Source organism: Carassius gibelio, chromosome A23, assembly GCF_023724105.1.
Source record: "Carassius gibelio isolate Cgi1373 ecotype wild population from Czech Republic chromosome A23, carGib1.2-hapl.c, whole genome shotgun sequence".
NCBI classification, from domain to species: Eukaryota; Metazoa; Chordata; class Actinopteri; order Cypriniformes; family Cyprinidae; genus Carassius; species Carassius gibelio.
In genome coordinates this window covers 15568619-15594543 of record NC_068393.1, presented here as the reverse complement: position 1 = coordinate 15594543, position 25925 = coordinate 15568619, and the positions used below count along the sequence as shown (strand labels likewise).

The 25925-nt window shown below is 35.8% G+C and overlaps 1 protein-coding gene across 2 annotated transcripts; it reads right to left on the bottom strand.

The window, feature by feature from the left end:
- Positions 1–47: 47 nt before the first annotated feature.
- On the bottom strand, positions 48–25925 carry LOC127944235 (cAMP-dependent protein kinase inhibitor gamma-like). 2 transcript variants are annotated; one of them, XM_052540105.1, is made up of 3 exons: positions 25648–25925; positions 2985–3163; positions 48–856 (listed from the first exon to the last, which is right to left on the bottom strand). In XM_052540105.1, exons 2-3 carry the CDS (start codon positions 3133–3135, stop codon positions 774–776), a joined length of 234 nt encoding a protein of 77 aa, XP_052396065.1. In that variant the 5' UTR covers positions 3136–3163; positions 25648–25925; the 3' UTR covers positions 48–773. The 2 variants fall into 2 exon arrangements, with proteins under 2 accessions (XP_052396065.1, XP_052396066.1); XM_052540106.1 differs by lacking the exon at positions 25648–25925 and adding an exon at positions 18282–18485.

Below are 25925 nucleotides of genomic sequence, written 5' to 3'. Positions count from 1 at the left end.
CAACACCCAACTTAAAAATAAATACACAAATAAGACACTGAAAGCAATCATGTCATTCCGGTTTATTTCGAGGTACTTCTATTTATAGGTCACGATATAAATGCAGTGTTTCAACGAGTGTTTCTGAGAATCTGACAAAACACACAAAACAGTGCCAGAGGCAGAAAACAGTAACTCAGATACTACACAAACATTGTTAATTATGTTACATTTGTGTAATAGTATATAATGAAGTTTCTGACCTCAGGTAATATCTGGGAATTCTGTTGTATAATCAGACATCCTTCAACTGTAGTGGTCATTGTTTAAAAAAAAAGAATAATAATAATTGTTTAACTGAGCCATCGTTCTCATAAGCTGTAACAAAAAGGCTATATTTGGTAATTTATAGTTTACAGTAGCTCTGAGTATTTGTTTAACCAGTAACTCAACAGGATTGAACTGCTTAGTTTAAGTTTAGGTTGGAAAAATATCAAAATGCCTGTGCTTCTGTTCGACCTCTGTTACAAAAAACTATCTTTTCCCTCACTCAGTGCTGTGAATGAATACAGTCCTCGACAGATTCGTCCCATTTAGTGGTGTTTGCAAAGGCAGTGTCTTCTCCATCTGTCTTTTAGGCACTCGACAGCATGCAATGGGTGGACGTCCACCTTAATGGCAGTCTATGAAAGAGACTCTTCACTGCTGCCTGGTGAGCAAAGATGAGGAGAATTTTAATGAGAAAAGGAGAGAACTCCCCAGCTTTCCTCTCTCCTCCAGGTCATTCTTGATCTTTATGACGGTCCCTCTGTCCCCTGTTTATCCTGGCTCCCAGATGCCTCTGCTTCAGGGGCTGGAGATCCGGAAGCATCTCCCTCTAGAAGACACAGATATGGCAAACCTTTTTGCCACATTAAATGCGCACATGCCCCGGTATATTCTCCAGCTAAACATTCTTAACCGAGTCCTCATGGTCATGGGAAAGTCTCAGGTTATTTCAGAGCTAAAACAGTGCCAAGAATGTGAACTAAGGAAACTGGGTCAAATAGAGACAGATGCTGCTCTTATTTCAGCAGGAAAAAGTTGAAAAGTTCCCATACGAATAGGAAACGGTCAAGGAAGCAGTTATTGGTGAGAGTGCAGATAATAAATCTTTGCCAGCACCGACAGACTCCATTCAACCGCATCAAACCTCTTTGTGTTCAAAGTGGACACTGTGACCTTACAGAGCAGTGTCCTGGATAAAGTAAGGGTCAGTGAAAGTCTTTGGTTCACATCCTACACTTGTAATGTGTTCATGTATCACCGTCTTACTGTATGCACAAATCAAGTCATTACAGTGGCCAAACTGATGCAGTGTTGCATAATAAATATGACCTGATAGACCACTGATGATCTGCAGAATTAATCATGTGAATTACTGCTGTCAGAATACAAATAAAGTACTAAATGAAATACCAGTGCATGCATGTTTGCAGTTTTAGATAAGGTTATATTTCATTGCATTTTTATAGATTAAACTTGTATGTTTTTTCTTGTTCACATGATGTCTTTTGAGTGTTAAAAGGTATAGATGATCTAAAAGATAAAATAAAGACCATTTGCAACTCCTTATGCAAATAAATGCAAGACAGATGATGCCATTTCTGTTTGTTAAATACATAGTTCTGAAGAGTGAATATTCTAACAAAAAGTTTCTCAACTTCTATCGTATATTTATTTGAAGTATAACATTAGTGCAAAACCCCAAATTAATAGTCTACCAAAGTCTAAAATTATTCACAAAATGTTTTAAAGGGGGGGTGAAATGCTATTTCATGCATACTGAGTTTTTTACACTGTTAAAGAGTTGGATTCCCATGCTAAACATGGACAAAGTTTCAAAAATTAACCTTCCGGTTTGTCACAAGTTTCAGAAAGTTTTTTTCGAGAATGGCTCTGTGTGACATTAGATGGAGCGGAATTTCCTTATATGGGTCCTGAGGGCACGTCTGCCGGAAGAGCGCGCGCTCCCGTAGAGCAGAACACTGAGAGGCTGAGCACGGACAATCACTGATCAGAGCGAGAGCGTCGCGAAATGTCACAAAAGGAGTGTGTTTTTGGTTGCCAGGGCAAGACAACCCTGCACAGATTACCAAAGAAAAAACAGCATTAAGGGACCAGAGGATGGAGTTTATTTTTACAGAGCATCAACGGAGCTGTGCAAGTGTTTGTGTTTGTTCCCTACATTTCGAAGATGCTTGTTTTACAAACAAAGCCCAGTTTGACGACGGATTTGCGTATCGTTTATTTCTTAAGGATGATGCAATCCCAACGAAAAAGGGTCACGATCGTGTGTTGGAACCACAGGCGGTGAGTAAAACTGCTTAAAATATCTCCGCCTCCTTGTTAGTGCGTCCGCCTCCCATCGGAGACCCGGGTTCGAGCCCCGCTCGGAGCGAGTCGTTGCTGCTGCTGCTCTCATTCAGTTTCAGCCTCGGGATCTGATTCTGGATCATAAATAAACGGCTGAATCTGACTGTAAGCCATGGTTTGTTTTGGATGATGGTTTTTCCCTCACGGTAATGTCACAGCTTCCACATGCTCTCAACGCAAAAGCCTGCTCGCGCTCGTGATTCTTTAGCTCCGCCCACACGTCACGCCTCCAGCCGGTCATGTTTTTCTGGGAAAAATCGGTACAAACTATCTTTCTCTTATGAATATAATAAAACTAAAAACTTTTTGGAGTTATGAAGGATGCAGTACTGCTCTATAGGTACTCAAGATTAACAGGATATTGAGTGAAAACGAGCATTTCACCCCCCCTTTAAGGAGTTTTTGAAGGTGGAGGAAAAGAGAGGAGGAGGGACAAGGAGGAGGAGGAGGAGAAGATGGGGGAAAAAATAAAGGGGAAGTTGGAGAATGAGATGACAGAGGAGGAAGAGAAGCAGAAGAAGAGCATGTTGGAGAAATATCAATATAAGTGCTGGCTTGCAAGCAGAAGTGGAAAGCGGTGTGTGATGTACCTGCAGCTTTCAGGTCCATCTGAGCCAGGTCTTTGGTTAGTTCACTGGTGCCCTTCACTACTGCCTCTCCTTGAATGTCTGGCACTGCGTTCCTGCGACCTGTACGATCACAGTTTATGAACTCTGTATATGACGTCTCAACGTCCATCATCTGCTCACAAACTGCCCTCTCATTCCACCTGAAACAAACAAAAGAAGAGAGCATTTACTCTGTTAAGAAAGAAACCAAGCCAACAGTTTGACTAAAATCTCTTTAGAAAAACGCCATATAATGAGCTCCAAAAAAAAAAAAATCCTTACACACAGAAAACACACTGTGAATCTCTGTTCAAGTAATGCCCATGACAGAACACGCCGTCTGATGAATTGGAGTAATCATTACTTCAGGGGCTCTATTTCAACGCTAAAGTTAATAGATTCAGCTGCTGAACTCATTTCATGGCCTAATTATATAAGAGGGCCTCACGCATTCATCCAACTCTGGATGCATTCGCCGTTCTTTTCATGCTTGTTTACACTCAGGGTTTCTTATGAGTATCAGTGCAAGCTTGCAAATGGAGTCGTTTTGGCATGGAAACAAGAGATAAAACCCAAAGCGATCGATTAGACACTTTTTGGAGCTCATCAAACTGCTTTCAGGAAGGAGAGTCATGGGTAGACATTATACTGAGAGAGGAATCCTCCCAGAGAATTGGTCCAAAACACATTAGCTGCTCAACTCAAGAAGTGTCTCCTTAATCAACAAGATAACCCCACGGACTTTAACCAATGCTGGTGATAACGTCTCAAGTAACACGCTCGTATTGCTTCTTACACCATAATACCCTGAATACTTTTCAAATAACTACTTAAAAATATTACTATAAAGATAACTCTTTACTATTTGAATATATTTTAAAATGTAATTTATTCCTGGGTCTTCAGTGCCACATGATCCTTTAGAAATGTTTTTGCTTTGGTGGTCAAGAAACATTTCTTATTATTACCAGTGTTGAAAACGGAGTTGTGCTGCATGGTGTTTTTGTAGAAAATGTGAACAGAAAGTTATTACCGTATTTTCCGGACTATAAGTCGCACTTTTTTACATAGTTTGGCTGGTCCTGCGACTTATAGTCAGGTGCGACTTATTTATCAAAATTAATTTGACATGAACCAAGAGAAATGAACTAAGAGATTTATTTTATTTAGAACCAAGAACCAAGAGAAAACATTACCGTCTACAGCCACCAGAGGGCCCACTATGCTGCTCTATGCTCCTGTAGCCTACACTGAGCAGCATAGAGCGCCCTCTTGCGGCTGTACACTGTAATGTCTTGGTGCTTTGGTTCTAAATAAATGCGACTTATAGTCCAGTGCGACTTATATGTTTTTTTCCCTCATCATGACGTATTTTTGGACTGATGCGACTTATACTCAGGTGTGACTTATAGTCCGAAAAATACGGTATATATGTTATATACCGTATTTTCCACAATATAAGGCGCACTTAAAAGCCTTTAATTTTCTCAAAAAACAACCTATAAGTGCGCCTTATAATCCGGAGCCCCTTATATATGGATCAAGGCGTCTTTATCTGACTGTTTTGTTGACATTCCCTTTTTTCCATCTAGTGGACGCATAACGCAATCCCAATTAAACGTTTGCCTGCAGAATCTTCTATTCTATGCGCCTTATAATCCGGTGCACCCGATATATGAAAACAGTTCTAAAATAGGCCATTTATTGAAGGTGCGATTTATAATCCATTGCGCCTTATAGTGCGGAAAATACGGTATATAATAAAAATTATACTGACACTAAACTTTTGAACAGTACAGATTATATAAAAATAATTATATATTAAAAATAAAGAAGTATAAATGTCTAAAGCAGAGACTAGTGGAAAAAAAGTAATGCAATGTTGCAATACTTTAAAACAGATTTCTTAAGTAACAGGGCTCAGTTTTATTTTTTTAGTGCATACTACCCAGTCTTTCCTAAAATATTACCAATTCATTCTATCACTGAAATGTCTTTTATTTCCACCTGATATCACCAATGCAATAATTTCATGATGGATAAAATCAAGTTCCATCTCTCATTTTCATCTTAATGCTAAAATGTGATGCATGTAGAGATGCATCACATTCAGTGGTGGACGAAGTACACAAATCAAGTACTTGAGTAAAAGTACAGATACATATGGTAAAATATTACTCCAGTAAAAGTAAAAGTACTCCTTTTTCAATTTTACTCAAGTGAAAGTACAAAAGTACTCGAGTTTTTATGTACTTAAGTAAAAAAGTACTGCAAGATAGATGTTTGCAATTTTATATAGGCTACTTAATTTAATTTTATATTAGCACATATTCTTTTTATAATCCTACTGCTCAAAATACCTTGGATTTTTTCAAAATAACCACTATATGGAGTCAAGATATATTTTTGTTGTTGATATGGACTACGCTGATGAGAGTAATGTTCACTGTGAAGCTTACACTGTGATGTACCTGAGAGAAAACAGAGATGACCATCTGATCTTTACCAGTAAGAACAAAGTATTTTAAAGTTAGTTGTTTTACAGAATATCAAAGTTACAGTACAGACCAAAAGTTTGGACACACCTTCTCATACAAAGAGTTTTCTTTATTTTCATGACTATGAAAATTGTAGAGTCTCACTCAAGGCATCAAGTGCTATTTGACCTAGAAGGAGAGTGATGGGGGGCTGCGCCAGATGACCTGGCCTCCACAGTCACCGGACCTGAACCCAATCGGGATGGTTTAGGGTGAGCTGGACCGCAGACTGAAGGCAAAAGAACCAACAAGTGCTAAACATCTCTCGGGGAACTCCTTCAAGACTGTTGAAGACCATTTCAGGTGACTACCTCTTGAAGCTCATCAAGAGAAGGCCAAGAGTGTGCAAAGCAGTAATCAAAGCAAAAGGTGGCTTTTTTGAAGAACCTGCAATATGACATATTTTCAGTTGTTTCACACTTTTTTGAAATGTATATAATTCCATATATAATTCCACATGTGTTAATTCATAGTTTTGATGCCTTCAGTGTGAATCTACAATTTTCATAGTCATGAAAATAAAGAAAACTCTTTAAATGAGAAGGTGTGTCCAAACTTTTGGTCTGTACTGTATATATGACATGATAATAAGGCCTGAAGTTAGGAAGAACATTTTACGAAAAAAAAAAAAAAAAATGTAAATCAAGATAATGATTTTTTCCTTCTCAAATCTTGTCTGTGGTTTAAAAACACCCCTGGCCAAACGGGGTGCATCTCTTCCCACTGATAATTACTGTAGTTAGCATGTTCTGAACATCACATCCTTTCTTTTCTAACCAGATGTAAACTATATTATATATATATAGGTGGCTGAATAAAAATATTTGGACATTATTTATAAAAATTACATCAATTTAGCACCAACAAGCTTGTTAGCTAGACAGTTAGCATCAGCTAACAATATTTACTTATTTTCAGTACGATGAACATTCATGTCTGTCTACTCGTCTAGTTAATCCAAACAATATACATATGTATAACGTTACTGTCGATAAACAATATAAAAACAGACGTAACATAGGACATTTTAATAAAACTGTTAACATTACGGCAGCGGGGAATTTGAACGTGCACGAGTTATTGTACTTAATCTGTGTTATTTTATGGGTTTTTTGTTGTTGTTGTTTTTTAACTAGAATTGATGTGTCTGCATCGTCTGCACTCGAGCATTTGAGTGGGCTTAAATAGATCACTCTTTACAACGGATTTAGTTTCCAAACAACTGACAGTTTTGACCTAAATATGATTTTCAGTTACAATAATTAATCCAAAATTTCGACATTAATAACTTACTTTTAGCAACGTCAGACGCACGCGCGCTCACAAGATCTCCCGGTTCTTACTTCTGGAGACTCGCACTAAACGGTTCATTTGAATCAGTGAGTGGTCGACTCCAGAACAGCTGCAATCGGATCATTCTAATTCGTAAACGAATCGTTTGGTGTGATTCGCGATCCGATTTAAAAGTTTATTTTGAAAAGATTCAGTTCGTTCATGATGAATCAGACACCGCTTCTGCGTGTCGGAGCACGTGATATTATAGGGAGTAACGATATGTTTTATGAAATGTAGTGAAGTAAAAAGTAGGATTTTATGCTTTGGAATGTAGTGAAGTAAAAGTAAAAGTTGCTCAAAATAAAACTACTCCAGTAAAGTACAGATACTTGAAAAATGTACTTAAGTACAGTAACGAAGTAAAGCTACTCCGTTACTGTCCACCACTGATCACATTGGGTTATAAATACAAGTGTTGACTTTATGCGAGCTGTGAATCTTAAATGCCACTCTGAATATGTTCAGCTGGACCATCTGAAGAGAAGAAGAAGGGATATTCCAGAGGGATGTGAGAGGTCAAGGAAACGAAGGCAAACACAAATAAATGTGATGCTATGTGTTGGAAGCAGAGGGGGAGGTAGTGAGGGAGAAAATTACAGGGTATAAATCATAGTGCTGGTCTTCACTGCTCATCCCTCCTTTCTGCATCTCTCCTTCCACTCGTATCACCTTTCTTCATCCCTTTATTTATCTTTCCTCCTTACAACCCTCCTCTTATTTTTCTCCTCCTTTTTATAGTTCTCTCTTCTTTTCTATTATTTTCAAACGCTCCAGTAGTGCGGAACAAATCAAGGGTGTAAGAACAATCTGGAAAGTGAGAGGGACATTAGACTTGGAAAAAGCACTCATTATCTCCCAAAATGTGGACTGAGATTTCTGCAAACAATCTCCAGGAGCAATAGATGCCAATGTTAGAATGTGTTCAGGTTGATTTTGGACACAACACTCTTGTGAATCAAGTGGTCAAAGTTTGGCTGATTAAATAAGCCCATGGCGTGCTAGATTGTGTAGTTACTTGTGTGTCTTTTTTAATCAAATAAACACTGTCATTGAGAGCAAAACTTATTAAATTTTAATTTAAAAAGTAAATGATTGCACAGAAAAAGAGGCAGTTTTAATAGCAAAAATAAATTGATAAAACTGAAATGCTAGCAAATCTTTGTTTTTCTTTGTGCTGTTTATCACATACAGAGAAATGTAATTTATTTTTGTAGTTAAAACCACCTTAAGACGGTTATACATAAATTTAATTTGTTTTGCTTTCAAACACAGTATGTACTACTCCATAGTACATGATGTAACTACATTATCTGGTTCCAAAAAAGTATTCCTCTGTATTTCTCCACTGAAATTCATTCAAAAGTAACCATGTATTCTGATGTAGGACTGCACAACATATTGAAATAAAATCAATAATGCGATATTGCTTAGTGTGAAATCTCAAATCATGCACTCTTTTCTGCTACCCATCATTCAGTTAAGTTTAAAGCTGCACTTAATTTCATATTTGAAGGAAACCGGTCAAAATAAGGGCCTGATGGTTTACTGTTTGAAAATAGGAAATTATTATTATTATTATTATTATTTCTGCAAAATTACAATGTAATTTTTTTATACAGAATGATGCAAAGAAAGAAAGGAAAAAGGAATGCATCATGCACGAATGACTAGAGATATTTCAAGTCATCTAGTGAAAATTCCTGTATTTTTTCATATTATATGTAGCTGAAAAACAACATATCACAATGTCAGCTGATTCAGATATGCAGCCCTATTCTGATGCATTTAGAAATTTAGTGTAAACCCCAAGGCACTCAGCAACATTCAAGGAAGCTCCACATGGCACTGGTTTACAGTACATTATTTAGCATCATGCTGAAGTGGATCTGCAGTACTTGCCTCAGCTGTTAACTATCATCTCACAGCCTTGCACATTCAACACTGGCCACTGTGTTTTATCAGGCTGTATTTATTACACATTACGTCTGCCGGCAGCAGCATGTCAGTTACCCGATATGCCCAACCTCATCGTCAGCCAGGACCTTGAGAAGTGTGAGCCAATTTCACTTACATGCGAACTTTGCTGACTTGTTCTCCAAATATCAACCTGTTTCCGCAGAATCTAATGACTAGTACTCCAGCAAACATCAGGCTCAGGTCCCAGAAGCTGATGAAGATTTGGAAAAGTGGCCTGTGGAGAGCTCATCTTCCCAGAGTTGACACAAAGTGTCATACAAGACTTTTCAGAGACTCTTCCGCCAAAAAAAAACTCAAGCTGCACTCTATTGAAAAGTGCATATACTGTCTTGCGTTCACAAAAAATTTAAAAGCTTAACATCCCAAGCTGAATTCTGACAACGCCGTGTTTAACTGCTGTGCTACGGATGTTTTTTCAACATTTCAATAAATTGTGCAATAACAAGAAATTTTTTTAGCACCAAATCAGCATATTAGACCATGTGACATGGATTATGTGACACTGAAGACTGGAGTAAAGGCTGCTGAAAATTATGCTTTGCTTCACAGGAACAAATTTCATTTTACAATATTTAAAGATGGAAACCAGTTTCTTTATAGTAATGTTCTGCAATTTTGCTGTATTTCATTGCTTAGTGGCACGCTGTGGGATTTTTTACTTATCAAAACTGTGCTGTTGCTAAAATAAATTTGAAAAAACAAACAAAACAAAAAAACAAGTTTCTATATTTAGTGAGTTTATCTTAGGCAACAGGGGGCTGTTGCTTTGCTTGGCTCAAATGTACAGTGTTCAGTTACTTTCCATTTACTCTCCCAAACTTCATTACAATAAAGTTACACTATGAATCACTAAAGGTTATATGACATAGGAGGAAAGAGGAGTCAACAGCAGCTGTAGGCAGTGTCAAAAGACAAACGACACAGGTGTGCGCACAACATCATCAAAACATCTCACATACCAGAGGGAAAACAGCCTAGCTCCCCTTAGCCTGCAGTCCTCATGGGATCAAGAGAGAGAGCCTTACAAAAACACCAACATGAGGACTGACGTATTCATCATTTGCATCTGTTCTGCTTCGCCAGCAGACCTAAACAAATGACAAACTCAGGTTTAACCTTCATTTACATTAAAAAACAAAACAGCAAACCTGCTTCCACTCTCACTAGATGTTTGGATATGTCCAGTGTCTAAACAGTCGCACAGCCCACTGGGTACATGTCCATATATGGACAAATCTTGAGATATTAGGCCCCGTCATGAGAATGAAGGCCAGCCGACTAGATCTTCACTCAAAATGAGAGTCAGTCACTGATCTATTGACAATTAAGGGATAATTCCCTCAAAAATGAAAATTCTGTCATTATTAACTCAACCACACGTGCAAAATTCATGTTAATGTTTATGAATTTATGATGAATATCTTGGTCTCCTTTTTCCATATAATAAAGATGAATGAGCACTGGAGGATGTCAAACTCTGAAATAACAAGAAGCACCACTAAAATATATATTTTTTTATTTTATTTTATTTTTTTATTTTTTTATTTTTTTAATGAGAAGTATCATCAATATTTTTTACATTCTTGACAACTACACTTGCTCTTTGTCACATTAATGGGAATTCATGAGGGAAATAAAAATGAATTGTATTATCTGTAAATTATCTGTATTAAGCGACTTCTTGTTTTGTCAATGCACAATTACTCCAGTACATGGAAGGTGAAGGTTTGCCCAGTCTAATTATCATCAAATAATTTGCAAAAGTGCCAAACCACACCTGAAAGAGTCAAATATGGTCCCTTTACCAGCAATTCTGTAAAGGTGCTTCAGAAATGATCTTACTTCCTTCAGTTTATGAAGCCTGCAACAGACCGCCTTGTTCCTAGAAAACACCATATATGATCCTTAGGTAAAATTATCGGTCTTAAATATCAACGTTACGGCTGTGATGGACAGATATTCTAGACCACAAATGGCACAATTCACCAACCTCAGGACATGAAGACACTTCCATGAAAAGGAAAGTGCTCAGACAGAGAGACAGCGGTGCAGCTCAGGAATGCACACTCAAAAGGAAATAAAATGGCTCTGAGGTTAATATCATTACAGCACACCTCAAGCTAATACATTCTACAGACAAATATGCTCATCTCCAATATGCCTGTGGCTTCCAAGAAACAAACCAACACGAATACATATTGAGTTAGTCTCCAGAACTCCAGTCCATCAAACCTGGTCACAGGGCTGCCTAAGGCCAAGCAATTACATGCACGGTTTAAATACTGATTGCTCATAACTGCTTGACTATCCCCATCAGTCCCTGGATTGAAAGTGCATGTGGCCACTCTAAGCAAATAACTTTTCAGTCAATAAAGAGCTTCTTCTGTATGGACCGGATAAGAAGCCCTTATTCCTCTGACCTCAGCACCAGGAGATGAACCGTAAAAGCAAGAGACTCAAAGTTCACTCTAGACACTTGATCTTCATCCAGATCAGCTGTGGACTGAAAGGCCATCAATGGATCTCATTTTCATCTATCGCATCAAACTAATCTCATTAAACCTGCTGTAACATGAGCACGGTCAATAACGGTTTTAGAGAGGATGAAAATGTTTCTTTGTTCTCTTTGTCAATGTGATGCTCTAATCATATAATGGCATGGTGCAGTTGTGGGAGCTTATTATTGTGGCCATGAATGCAGTGTGAATCAGTACACCTGCAAAGCAAACAGGTTTCATTTATAGTCCTCCATCCTTGAGGCTGTGGAACGATGAATGGGGGATCTTCTCAACAGAGTGTAATGAGAGTGCTTACTGATATTATGAACAAATGCCCGACGGCCCAGCGATGGATATAAGTCTACTGCTACAATTCTACTGGACCCTCAGTGCCTCGGAGCATAATGAAAACATATGATCTGGTTGCAATATGCCCAAACTTACAGTGAGTGGCCTTAATGAAGTAATTTAATTTACTAAAGGAATAAAGCTGCATAAAAAACAGCAGAATCTGCCAATAGGCCCATCATAAGCACAAATGAATGTCATTATTTGTTTAGCTTACTAATTTAAGTTACATTTTAAACCTTGAAGTTGAAACCATCAAAAGGTTTTCGATGTGAGCTCAGACTATTTGACCCTACAGTGTACATAAACTAACAAAAACACACATTTAGATTATGGATCAGCAAATAAGATAATAAATGTATGAACCAAAACAAACAAACAAAAATATCTATAAATCTATAAATGTCAATGTGATCTCCATTGTTGAAATTAGCACTTTTGTCAGGCAAATAAATAAATGAACATTAATAAACTAAAAAATAAAGTAATAAACTACTAAATGTACCAACAAGCAAATGAACAAAGTAACAGATTAAAAATTTTATAAAAAAAAAAAAAAAAAAAAAAAAAATAGAAAAAAGAACATGAAAGATTTTAAATGAAAAAACAAATAAATAAAAGAAAACAAACAATTTAATAAACCAATGACCTTAGAAATGAATAAACAAATAAACTAATAATGAATGAATGAATAGAGCTACGAAGTAAACAAAAACAAACAATCTCACATGAATAAAGTACTGAATAAACAAATGAACAAAGGAAAGCACAAATAAATGATCAAACAAGTTGTTTAAAAAAAATTTGAATAAGTTAAATTCACAAATGAAAGTACAAAAAAATAACAAACAACAGAAGAAATCAATAATGAAACAAACAAACAAAAGCTTTTCCTTGACACCCTGTTGAATAAAATGCCAACATAGGACCACCACGACAACCAGACTGAAATATTGCTGCTAGCATTTGTTTATTTATTATGTGTAAAAAATGCCCAAGGAACACCCAAATGGGACAAGCTTATGCATAGAAATGACACACACAACCTGCTTTTCATACTTCCAGTCAACAGACATACACACTCTGCTGACTGCAGGAATTTCAGGCCTTTTAAAAGGGAATTTAAGATGAAGGAGTCTGCTGACACTACATTTAAAGCTCCAGTTTTGGGCAAGAGAACACAATTTATATAATGGCTCCTAAGAAATGAAGTTTCAAGCTTGAAAAATGCTCCATATTTTGTCTTTATCAGGAATACACTTCTGGACACAGTGAAGCTGCATCTAATCAAGTTGATCAGACTCCAGCTTGTCTAAAGAAGAAAGCACATTTAGCTGCTCTTTAGATAAGTGCTCCAGCTCCAGCCATACCCTATTTGCTCAGATGAGCCACAGCTTGTTCACATGACATAAGTGACTGGTCGTTCATGAAGGGGAAAAAAACACCCAAATGACCATCAAGCAGGCATTGTTTTTTTTGGCACTGGTTAAAAAAAAAAGATATCTCACAATTCAAAGTGCGTTTGCTGTCGTCCTACATATCCTTCCTCCTTTTGAAGAGCCGTGCTTTGTGTATCCACATCTACTTTTCTCAAGCAACATCAAAAGAGCCACTGCCTGAATTTCCACACTGGTGATATTATTCAGGACCAAAAATCTACCAACCAAGCATATAGTGATATCATGATTTAAATGCCAACTTTACGGTCCCCAAGCACTTCAGCTGCACTTTTCACAGCCTCTTATCAACATATCTCAAGGCCCACATTCAGCATCTTCTGGAAAAGGTTATAAGCCCACCGCAAGGGAACTTTGCTGATACATTACACATCCACAGCACCTGAAATATGAAAAAGGATCTTTGATCACATTCCAAATAAAATTACTTTCAAATCGTCTAACAACACTAAACCAAAATAATGGTAGGCTAATCATGAACAAACAATCAAGAACAAAAAGACGATTTGAGCTTAAAATTACATAATTAATGACAAAAAAATATTTCAATGAGTTATGTTAATGAGCTTTTTGCAGTTGTCGTTTCATTTCAACAGTTCTTATGATGTGACAAAAAAATTTTTTTTAAGGACAATTATAGATTCTCCTAATAATGAGAGATTATGAATATTACATGCACCATAATTGTAATACACAGGATATAGTTTATAATGGTTTAGCATGTCACACACCAGAACAAGTTATTCTGACTCATTCATAATTTGAATCACACATGCAAGAATAAATACAAATACATAAACATTTTACTTATTTTATGCTTTTTAAATGTTGAAAATATCTCTGTGAAAGCATCCCACCACATTATCATTACAAATCTGAATAATAGTATAAGATAAACTCACTTTTCCCAACTCTCAAACATTCAAAATGTCTTTTTTAATTCCTGTTGGGGCCTTTATTAGCAACATTTTCAAGGATCCACAAGAGATCATTCATTTACTCATTGACTCAAAAACTGATGACAAAATATATATATTTGGGCAATATATAATTTCTTCCATTTTTAAATAGACCCAATGAGAAAATGCCCATATATAAATCTAAAACGTCTAGTAAAATCTAAATGTGAAGAAAAACTGGGCTTCTACTCATATAATTCAAATATTATAAGAGATATATGGATCCCTTTTTTAAATCTGTTGACATAGATCAGATGTCCAAAATCCTAGAAGCACCTTTTTAATCTGTCAGGCCTGCAGTCATACTACTTGTGGACGAGTGACTCACTCTGTCATTCAGGACCGGCGCCACTCCATCCACGAGGATTTTACGGAGGATCAACATGAGAATTGCTAAGCTAATGCAGTCCGTTTGCGGTCAGGCGAAAGAGGAAGTTTTTCTCATGTCATTGAGATCCTTACAGCTCCCTGGGTGCTGAGCTGCTACTTTACAATCGAAGGATTTTCAAAGCCACTAAGAAGCAATTAACTGAAGATTTGGTGAATCGAGATTAAAGCCATTTTCTCGCACTGATGTCGGAAGGCTTTTATTGCACAGGGCAGGTAATTTGGTGTTATTTCATGAAACAAAGTGTTAGCATTTAAAAAGGCTCGGGGAGATGAAGGTGTGCGACCGCCGCCTCTTTACTAATGCAGGAGTTGATGAGCTTCATTTCCCAGCCCTTTTGATATCAGAGCAAATATTAAATAATAATGAGGACACTGCAGTGAGACCGAGTCAAATGTTAGGGCAGTTCGAGCCCGCTGAACTTCAGAGCTTACACATGAAGACACATATCCATCTTTAATAATTCCACAACACCAACATCCAACACGGACTCAACATTATTTGCCTGGCACCAGGTGGAAGCCTCATCGTACTTGCCTCATTATTTGAAAGAAACACCAAACTCGGCAGCTTAGAATTCATAATGATAAAGAGCAAAGAGCTTGTGTTTGCCTTCCTTTCCACTTCAAATACAATTAATATCTATAATAAGCAGAAATGCCAACTTGAACTCATCTGAAAACGCAGAAGGTTAAAAAGAAGAGATCTTTTTTCCCTAATGAAACAAAAAAAAAAAAGAGTTTTACTTTGAAATGTTCTCAAAGAGGAAGCAAAACTCCTGTGTCACTGCAAGATGGCTTTTTTTTCTACAGTTATGATGACATGTAAGCCCACAAGATGCAGTTTGCAATCACCCTTCACATTCAATCATTCGGCCAGAAAACGAGTGTTTGCTGAGAGAGTTCAAATATCCGTCTGAGCCAAGAGTATCAGATGTCTGAATCAATCCATTGTTTATTTGGAGGCATAATTACCACTTATTGTTTTTATGTGGCGCTTTCCCCAATTAAATTCACAGCATGGAGGCGAAAGAGATGGAGTGTGCTAAAAGAGTTTAGGATTTCCCCATGCATCACACATCATACTATGACAACAGTGACTGAAGGGAGGGATCTCTGCTGAGACTTGAACAGGTGGTGTCGTTCAGATGAGGACAGCGGGAGGTTATTTGACTGAGAATGTTAGAAAAGGATAAAAAATTAAAAGCTCTCCCCAAAAATATTTCATTATTTACTCATTCTCATGTCAATTAAATCTCTTTCTTCTGTGAAAAATAAATTAAGGAAAACTGAAGTATAGTTCAAGCTCCAAAAAAATATCATAAAAGTGACTCAGGTGTTATATTTAAATTTTTCTGAAAGCATTGTGAATTAAATAATGTATATTTAGTCATATACCAATTACACTAGGTTTAAGCTCAGAGTATTTTTTATTTTTTTTTTACATGATTTATTACCTTTATTTAACCAGGAAAAAGACTCTGAGATTAAACATCTCTGTTACAGAAGCATCCTGGCCAAGATAGGCAGTTGAGTTTGCATATAAAAATAAACAAGAGTTACCTGTAAATTATATGTTTTTGTGTCAGTTTTAGAATTGTATGTTAATAACCAACTAAAAACAATTACACACACCATTAATTCTCTCTCATACTAAAGTTTTAAAATAATTACAAGACACCAAGTTTTGTAACCGAGTAGATTCCAATCTGAATAGTTTAAAGAAGTTTTACCAAGCTCAGTTCTGACAAGGGGCACAAACATTATAATCTGATTGAGAACCTAATGAGTAATTGCCAGATTAAATCTTCTGAATTAAACAGCAGAGATAAAATGGCAAATAACTCAATATGGCTTTATATATCAGCATATATATAGCATTTCATTATATAGCATTTCAGCATGCATTTTGTTTTTTCAAGATTCAAAACAAGCTTCATTGTTTTTATGAATTTCCTGACCAATTGCGATGTCACAAATTGGAATATTCATGCATATTCAAACTTTAAATGTATTTAAATGAGTAAAATGTTATTGCTGTAGCAGAGTTTCAGTGTCTTAATATCAGTCTGCTTGTTTCAAGCAGTGCTACAGCACGCCTGGAATATAGTGCAGTGGTCCCAAAAAATTTAATGATCAGAGGTTTACACCATTTTATGCATATGCAAACTCTTTGCCTTCAGTCAAAAGGTCACATGCCTCCAGAAAAATAAATCGCACTGCTAGGAAAAAGAATGGTTTGCACAAAAATTACACAATTTGCTCACCATCATCTGCTCCCTTCTGTTACATACTTTACAAACAATGGCATGCAGACAATGTAAATGATAAACCTAATCCGCAAAAGTAAAGAAACAAACAAATCATTTTTCTAGCAAGACCAAAGTTGTGAGAAAGTGGATCAGGAAAGTTAAGAGTTCACACAAAAATCTATGTTCTGCCACTATTTACTTACCAACATGTTAACAACCAACATATTCATTTCCAATAAAATAATGAGAGCAATAAAGACATAAACTGTTCAATGAATTTACACAGTCCCTTTCAATATACTGAACACTATAAATGCAACATAAACATGCTCTATGATCTCTGAACATTATTTCGCTCTCGAAGTCTTGAAATATAATATAGCTTTGCTTGAGGAACAGTCTAAAATAAAAGTCACTGAAAATCTTTTCTTCTGTAGCTCTCAAAATAAAAAAGTGTTTGACGTCATAAAATCTTACGTCAAGCATCTTCAAATTTCAATGAAATGTTACTTTAATGAAAGTATCTGTGAAAATATTTTAAAACACTCATAATATATGACAGAAAGTTCATTTTTGAACTATCTGAACTATCCCTCTAAATGGAAGAATATTGTCTCTATGACAAGACCTTGTTACACACATCCAGTTTGCTCTTGCATTAAACCACACATGGCCTTAACAGGAAGCAGGTGGAGCATCTGTCCTTGTCGTTTATGTCCTTATGAGAGAGAGAGAGGATGCACAAAACCAGAAACACTGTACCAGTGAGCATCTGGTGTGCAGGCAGACTAAAACAGAATACAGACATATTTATGATGCTTAAAGTGAAAGTTCTCCCAAAAAAAAAAAAAACCTTCTTCTAAATATCTTCTATTGTTTTTCACACAGGATAGAAGGTCCTATGCTTTTGGACTGACATGAGGGTGAGTAAATGACAACCTTTTTGAGTGAACTCTCTCTCTAAAATCCATCTACAGAACTCTACAGTTTTTGAACGAGAACTTGACACATAACTTAATAGCTCCTGAATTTCACTGACACAAGCGTTCATTGAATGCTCAACCTCATGGTTTGTGGGAGGTGTTTTCCTCAGTGACAGCTTGAATAACATATGGAGCCAGAAAATACCCTTTAAACAAAGTACAGCTGTATGGCAAAACTGTATGTAGGCCCAACAAAATAATAGGAGACTTAAGCAAGATAGAATTAACATCTTTGTGGTAATAACACCTTTAATCTATATTAATCTATGACAGTTTTATTAATCTATAACAGTTTTCTGATTTAGTCACATGTAGGCGAGATCTTCCACCCAGTTCCCACAGCCACCAAACCCAGACAGCAATTAAAATAGAAATGTCCTGGACAAGCAAATGAAGCTGAACAGCTGTTAAGTCTTAAAGACCACCTGTCACTGTACGTTTCCTCTTTTTGCTGCACCATGCTTAACCCTTTTCTCGCTTGCATTAATCAATACTTCAAGCTAACAACCATTATCCAAACTTACAGTCACAGTTTCAATTACTTACCAAACGCACTTCAAACGCTAATGACATGGTGCTACAAAGCTCTCCGAGGACCTGAATAAAGACAGTTTTATTTTAGTCCACACAAGAAACAAAAAAGCGGCGTCCTCTGATCCTAGCGTTTATGAGAGATCCTCCTCTCATTCGCTCTCTTTCTCCTTCCCGTCTCTCTAGCTCTCTCTCTCCACAGCAAACAGATCCCACACAGCTGCAGCACGCCTCTCTCCCACAGATCAGGGAGGATGTGGGCGTAAAGAGAGAAAAACAAACCTAACATATCCTGAGAGAAGCTTTCAAATCTTGAATGACAGCCTGAATGAATCTGACCAATGGCTTTAGCCGTAACCCACATAAGGGCATGAAAGCCACACTGACCATGTTAACATGGACGTGAAAATTCAGAATAATATCAGATTGTTGTCATTATGTCAATGATGCAAGTGCCATATAAACAGCAAATATTGTTAATCAGCAAATATTCCAGTCAGAACCACCATGTAAGTATTTGAATAAAGTGGAATGTAACTTGACTAAATAAATAAATAAGCTTATAATAATAATAATAATAATGATAATAATAATAATAATAATAATAATAACAACAACTACTATTATTATTTATTATTATTATTTATTATTTTTATTATTATTATAACAACAAGTATTATTTTTGTTATTATTTTTGCAAGCATATGAATAAAAGACTGATTATTTTATTCAAACATTAAAATAAATGAATAAATATACAGGTAAAACAAATTTGGTAAGAGTCTCATCACCATCATTTTGCAATTCAATACGCTCTTCTGTGCTGTTGTCAAGGACATGAATGAGAATGAATGAGTTTAAATTTTCATCTTATTTGTACTAATTCTAATTATATATATATATATATATATATATATATATATATATATATATATATATATATATATATATATATATATATATATAAGCGCTTTTCGTTGTTTCCTGTAGAAATATATTCAGTATATTCTGAATAAATTAAATTACATGCATGCTCTTTTCTCATTATTGACTGTGCAGAATTATATATATATATATATATATATATATATATATATATATATATATATATATATATATATATATATTAGGGCTGCACGATTCTGGATAAATTGAGAATCACGATTTTTTTATCTCATATAGAGATCACGATTCTCCTACGATTCTTTATTATTATTATTACTATTAACATTATCATTATCACAAGTATATAAATTAATTATTTTATTTTGCAAGGATTCTTTAAATTGATCAAGTGTGACAAAGACATTTATAACAAAATATTTCTATTACACACAATTATTGTTCTTCTGAACTTTCTATCAAAGAAACCTGAAAAAAATCTACTCATCTGTTTTCAACATAATAATAATAATAATAATAATAATTTTTTTTTGAATGGCAAAACAGCATATTAGAATGATTTCTGAAGATCATGTGACACTGAAGACTGGAGTAATGATGCTGAAAATACAGCTGCACACCACAGAAATAAATTACATTTTAAAATACATTCAAGTGAAAGCAGTTATTTTAAATGGTAAATATTTCAAAACTTTACCGTTTTTGCTGTACTTTGGATCAGATAAATATAGTTTGGTGAGCAGAAGAGACTTTAAAAAAACATTACACATCTTATGGTTCAAAAACTTTTGACTGGTAGTGTATATATAATATATTTAAAACCCCAGTTTTTTTAATATTAGAATGATGAAAAAGTTGTTTAGATCACTGATTCAACGACTCACTCATAAACCTACTACACTTGTTTCATTTCTGGATGAATCAGCGTTTTTGAACGATTCTCTTGAATGAAAAATTAATTCATTGACAAATAAATTAAGACACTTGTCGCCACCTATTGGTGAAACAATGCAATCGACACAAAAGTTATTTAAAGCGCAGTACTTTCAAAAGGGGATTTGTTATATTTTGATCGCTGCCATATAGACATCAATGTTTATCAGGCACGTGCACAGGTAGGGCTCAACCTGTGCAGAGCACATGCCCTTTTTGCCCTTACACCCCGAAGTGCCCTTTTTGTTTGGTGGGTTTTTTTTTTTTTTTTTTTTTAATCAATGCTACTGGGCTTGTGTAAATCTTATTCGATCCTCAAGCTGTCAGTAAGCTGATAACTCCGCCCCCTCTATATTCATTAAATCAACTGAAGTTCCACAGCAGCCGCACAGTAGACAACAGCTGAGCTGAACAAAGTTTTGCGAAGGGTAAATAAATATCTTGTTGTTTTAATAAGTACTACTAAACACTATGTCTATAAAGGCTCATATTTTATTTATTTGATGTCTGACTGACTCACTGACTGAGACATGTGGGACGTCGCCTGAGAGACAGGGCTAGCATTTGCCATCTAGTCATAGCCAACACTTAAATAGCCTGTGCATACAGTTGCATTTCATATTTTATAAAATGCTATTTTGGCCAAATGCATTTTACCACAGGAAAACTGAGCGCTCCGTCTATATAGCTACAAAAACTAGTTTGTAACCTGTAACGTTAGATAAAAATGTAATGTGATGCCGGCAGGGGCTGGCGCCGTCGCCGTTTTAATGACGGACAAAAAAATAAAAATCACATTTGCTGGCCAAAAACAATATATTGATAAGTAATACAACAACATATAATTTGTTTTTACCATCGGAAAATCATAACAGGTGCGCACCCGCGCTGTTTCGTACTGGAACTTACACAAAGCGACGAGTGATCCTCGTCACCTACATAACTATATTTCTAAGAAATTTCTTCTATGATTTATGATTGCTGATACGCTTAATTTATTAACACTTAGGCTAATCACGTGATGGTATACTCTCCGCTCGTCCTCACATGTATAAAATGTTGTAAAACATGGTTTTACTACAGTAATGTAGTAGTAACTAAAAAAAAATTACAGAAGATCACTGTGAAATCGTTATATTTTATCATGCAGAATGTAATTCGTGATTCATTCCAAGGGTTCATTTATTTGATCCATAATACAGCAAAATCAGTAATATTGTGTAATATTTTTACAATTTTAAATAACTGTTTTCTATTTGAATATATTTTAAAATGTGATTTTATTTTTGTGATCAAAGCTGAATTTTCAACATCTTTACTCCAGTTCAGTACTCTTCAGTGTCACGTGATCCTTCAGAAATGCTTTTCACTGCAACTGTAGTTTTCACACTATTTTTATTTATTTTTTTATTGCTGGCTTATTTTAGGGAAAGTGTAGTGAATAAGAGACCTTCAAGAAGAGACCAACATCCCTGGTCCACCACATTGTCAAATTTTTGCCAGGTACATGGCTCACAGAAGGTTGATGTTGTAATTAGGGTTAAAGAAGCCCTTAAAACCCTGTTTATCTATATTATCTAATTATCTAATATTATTATTATGGTTGTTATTAATCGTGAATAAATCTAAAGCTTTTGAGACTATTATTTTGTGTTATTGAATTTGTCATGAAGATGTGACCATTTCTTCCTTTTATGCAGGCTTACTTAATAATTTTGATATAAAAAAGGGAGGGGGGTGCCCTTTTTCAGTTTCAGCACATGCCCCTCAAAAGGTCTGTGCACGGCCCTGATGTTTATATTTAAACTATAAACTTTATCCCAGTATTTCTGTGATAATATAAATGACTGTAAGACAGATATAATACTGTGTAGTTGAAAAGACTGTTTGTGAAGATGTTTCTTAACCAAACATGGTAAGAGCTCTCTCTGTGTCAGCGGCAGTGCGCGCACGGATTTGAATGATCCGGTAAGACTTTGTCAAAGGTTTAACAGACTCGGGGAATCGTTGTCTTTTAGAAATGAGATCGAGAGGGTGTCTGAATCGAGATCGCGATCTTTTAACGATTAATCGTGCAGCTCTAATATATATATATATACACACACACACACACACACACACACACACACACACACTTTTACTAATAAAGAGCTACTTCCAAAAATGAAACAACTTTAATAGTATATAAATAATACTAAAATAAGACTGAGAAGGACCTCAAGTGAAAAATTATTTAGTGTGGAAAATATACCAAAAGGTTGGTATATTCCTGTGGATAGGCCTATAGATTTTTTTAAAAAGACAAAAGAAAAAAAAAATTCTTAATATGAGAAAATGTCAAACCCTGATTAACTCAGCAACTGCTGTGTAAATTCCTGCAAGATGTACTGTGTGGTACATATGCAATTATATTGATACTATAAAGCTATAAATATCATGTGCAATAATAATAATAATCTGAACAGCTCCCAGCAGGCTATAGTGGAGTGAAGAATTGCTTCCCTGCTATATCATTACAATATCAACAGCTATGTTGATGAGGCCCTCAAGACACTATAGCACTGAAACTCTGTCAAAGCATTTGTGCACACAAATTTATTTTGGGACAACAAATATGATTTTGTGAAGCTTACAGGTCAAAAGCTCCCAGCTTACCACTCAGTGAGAGACCCCACAAATAGCCTCTCCTTTGAGCAGAATGCCTTATAAATTTACATTCATGCATTAATGAAATATGAGACTGTTAAGTAGCCTATTCACTGCACCAACTAGCAAAACCTTTATAAAAATAGAGAGGAAAACAAATCGAAACAAAAACAACCACCAAAGCCCTCAATGGATACTGTGGTTTGATAATGGTTCAAGCACTGATGCAAAACTCTGGATGTGTCATGCAAATGAACTTTTCACTTAGAGCAAAGTGCCTGAGAGCACTTACCAAAGCAATTGCTGCCAGCAGAGGATAAAGCTTCTGCTACATCTCGAATATAAATGATAATAGTCACAGTACATCATTGAGTACCACTACCTGCCATTTCATCAACTTACTCTAGCAGAAGAAGCCAAGTGCATGATGACTTGCGGGAATAATATCTTTTGACTCAGAGGTCCAAAACAGTAGCTGATAGAGAAGTTGTTGGGCCATAGATAGAAAGTAGGGCAAAAGAGCTCCTGAGAGCAAAAGACACCAGCTGTGCAGAACAAACTGACAGTTTAAGTCACACATCATAAAAGTTCATTACAACACCAATCAATCTAATATCAATTGTAACATCAAATATTAACATCCACTCTACAGAATTAGCTTCGGACGCATAGTCTAGATTTACACAGCTCACGTGACTATGAAAAATTAAAAAGCCGATGACAATGAACTGATTGTTCGAGATCATTTCGCTTCTTCGGATTGTTCATTGTTGATGTGCAACTCATCAAAACACTTCAGTGAATCAAGTCCATCATGTCTTTGAGCTCAAGGGTCCCATGAATGTAGTGACCTAAACAACTGACTCCTCACAAGTAAAAGAACTAAAAACAGACCATGTTGTATATTAAATACGCATATCGGAGCAAACAGGTCTCCCGCACGCACACACTAAAAGTGACTACATTTGATGTCTACATGTCTTTGGCATCTTCAGGAGTGTTTTTTACAAACATTTAAGTTATAGTTCGGAGCAAAAAAACATTTCCAAAACCTTTTTTTTTTTTTTGATATATTTTTTATATCCCCTCTCTATTTTTTTTACCCTTCCATTAAGAAATGGACCAAAATTTGCAAACTTCAAAATGTACAAATAGACATTAGAAATTCATATGAATCTAGCAGTTTAATCAAAGTGTTAGATGAATAGATTTAATTTAGACTTTTATTCAGGTATAAACACTGATCAGCACATACACATCAAACAGCCATTGGAAGCTCAAAAGTGTTAGATGAGAACATTTTGGTTGAATGGTCTTTCAGTGGATAGATAAAATTGATGAGAGAACAGTAAATATATAAGTATGAATAGCAAATAAGAGACTACAGGTGCTGGTCATATAATTAGAATATCATCGAAATGTCTATTTCATTAATTCCATTCAAAAAGTTTAACTTTTATATTATATTCATTCATTACACACAGACTGATATATTTCAGATGTTTTTTTTATTTAAAATTTAATGATTATAACTGACAATTAAGGAAAATCCCAAATTCAGTATCTCAGAAAATTAGAAACAATACAAAGAAAGGATTTTTAGAAGTCTTGGCCAACTGAAAAGTATGAACATGAAAAGTATTAGCATGGTCCTTAAACCAGGTACTGGTAGCTTTGGCACTGTGTGCAGGGGCCAAGTCCTGTCGGAAAATGAAATCTGCATCATTGTGTAGTGGTTCTTGAAGCATTGACTCCAGCTGCAGTCCACTCTTTGTGAATCTACCCCACCTTTATGAATGGGTTTTGTTTCACAATCCTCTCCAGGGTGCAGTTAACCCTATTGCTTGTACACTTTTTTCTACCACATCTCTTCCTTCCCTTCGCCTCTCTATTAATGTGCTTGGACCTTTTGTTTCTTGCCGCCCTTTGTGCAAGGTGTCAAAAGTTGTCTTTTGGACTCTCAAGTCAGCAGTCTTCCCCATGACTGTGTAGCCTACAGAACTAGAGTGAGAGACCATTTAAAGCCTTTGCAGGTGTTTTGAGTTAATTAACTGATTAGAGTGTGGCACTAGGTGTCTTCAATATTGAACCTTTTCACAATATTCTAATTTTCTGACATACTGAATTTGGGATTTTCCTTAGTTGTCAGTTACTGTATAAACATCAAAATTAAAAGAAATAAACATTTGAAATATATCAGTCTGTGTATAATGAATAAATATACAAGTTTCATTTTTTAATGGAATTAGTTAAATAAATAAACTTTTCTAATTATATGACCAGCACCTGTATATGAAGATCATAAAGTGTCTGTTAAAAATATAAATCCTGTCATTGTTCACGGATCTTCACGTTGTCAGGCAGAAGGACAATTACAGTCACCATTCACATGCACTATATAAAAAAGGAGTCATTAAACGGTCGACTGAGTTTGTCCATTCCTTACATTTCACCAAACATCTCCTTTCGTGATCCACAGAATAAAGTCAAACAGGGCTGGAACAAAAAGAGGATAGCTTAATTTTAATTAGAGGGCGAACTGTCCCTTTTAACGTTGGGAAATCAACTAAACAGTCGCCAAGTTAGGATAAACAAGCCAGACCATTTTATAAAACCAATTCCAACTACATATTTAGATTGGGGAATTTAAACTTATTTTGAATATTTTGCAGACATACAATAGCATGAATAAAACAAAACAAACCCTTACATCATTACTACTCCTCAAAGTCTAATACAAAGAAACGTCACGAATCATCGTGTAAAAATGTAACCACAATCTCTATGCATATTTTCAGCATGAAAAGTAACGCGACAATGTGTTTCGTTACATTTGTATATAATACTATATATACCATATCGGCTGTGATCAACCATGATCACTGTGACAAGCACTAACCTTAATCCGCTTCACTTTCTTCCACTTGTTACAATGCCATACGCCGTTCACTCTTTGTCGGGATTCCCCTTCATTTCCAAAAGCTTTTCCCGCATTCCACACACAGACTCAATGGATTTTAATTGATCTGTTGAAAGATTCCTGGTAAATCCCAAACGCTCCCCTGACTGTGTATTGAACACAACGAAAATGAGCCAAGAGGGATAAGGCATTGAACAGCTGTTTCCAAAATGGAGTGATCCCACAGCCAATCACACTCCGCCTGTTCTCTCACCAAT

Excerpts from the sequence above, each read along its gene's own strand:
- LOC127944235 (XM_052540105.1), bottom strand. The coding sequence starts at position 3,135 with ATGATGGACGTTGAGACGTCATATACAGAGTTCATAAACTGTGATCGT. Across the intron at positions 857-2,984 it reads GATGGACCTGAAAGCTGCAG|AGGGAGATGCTTCCGGATCT; the intron begins GTACATCACACA and ends TGTGTCTTCTAG.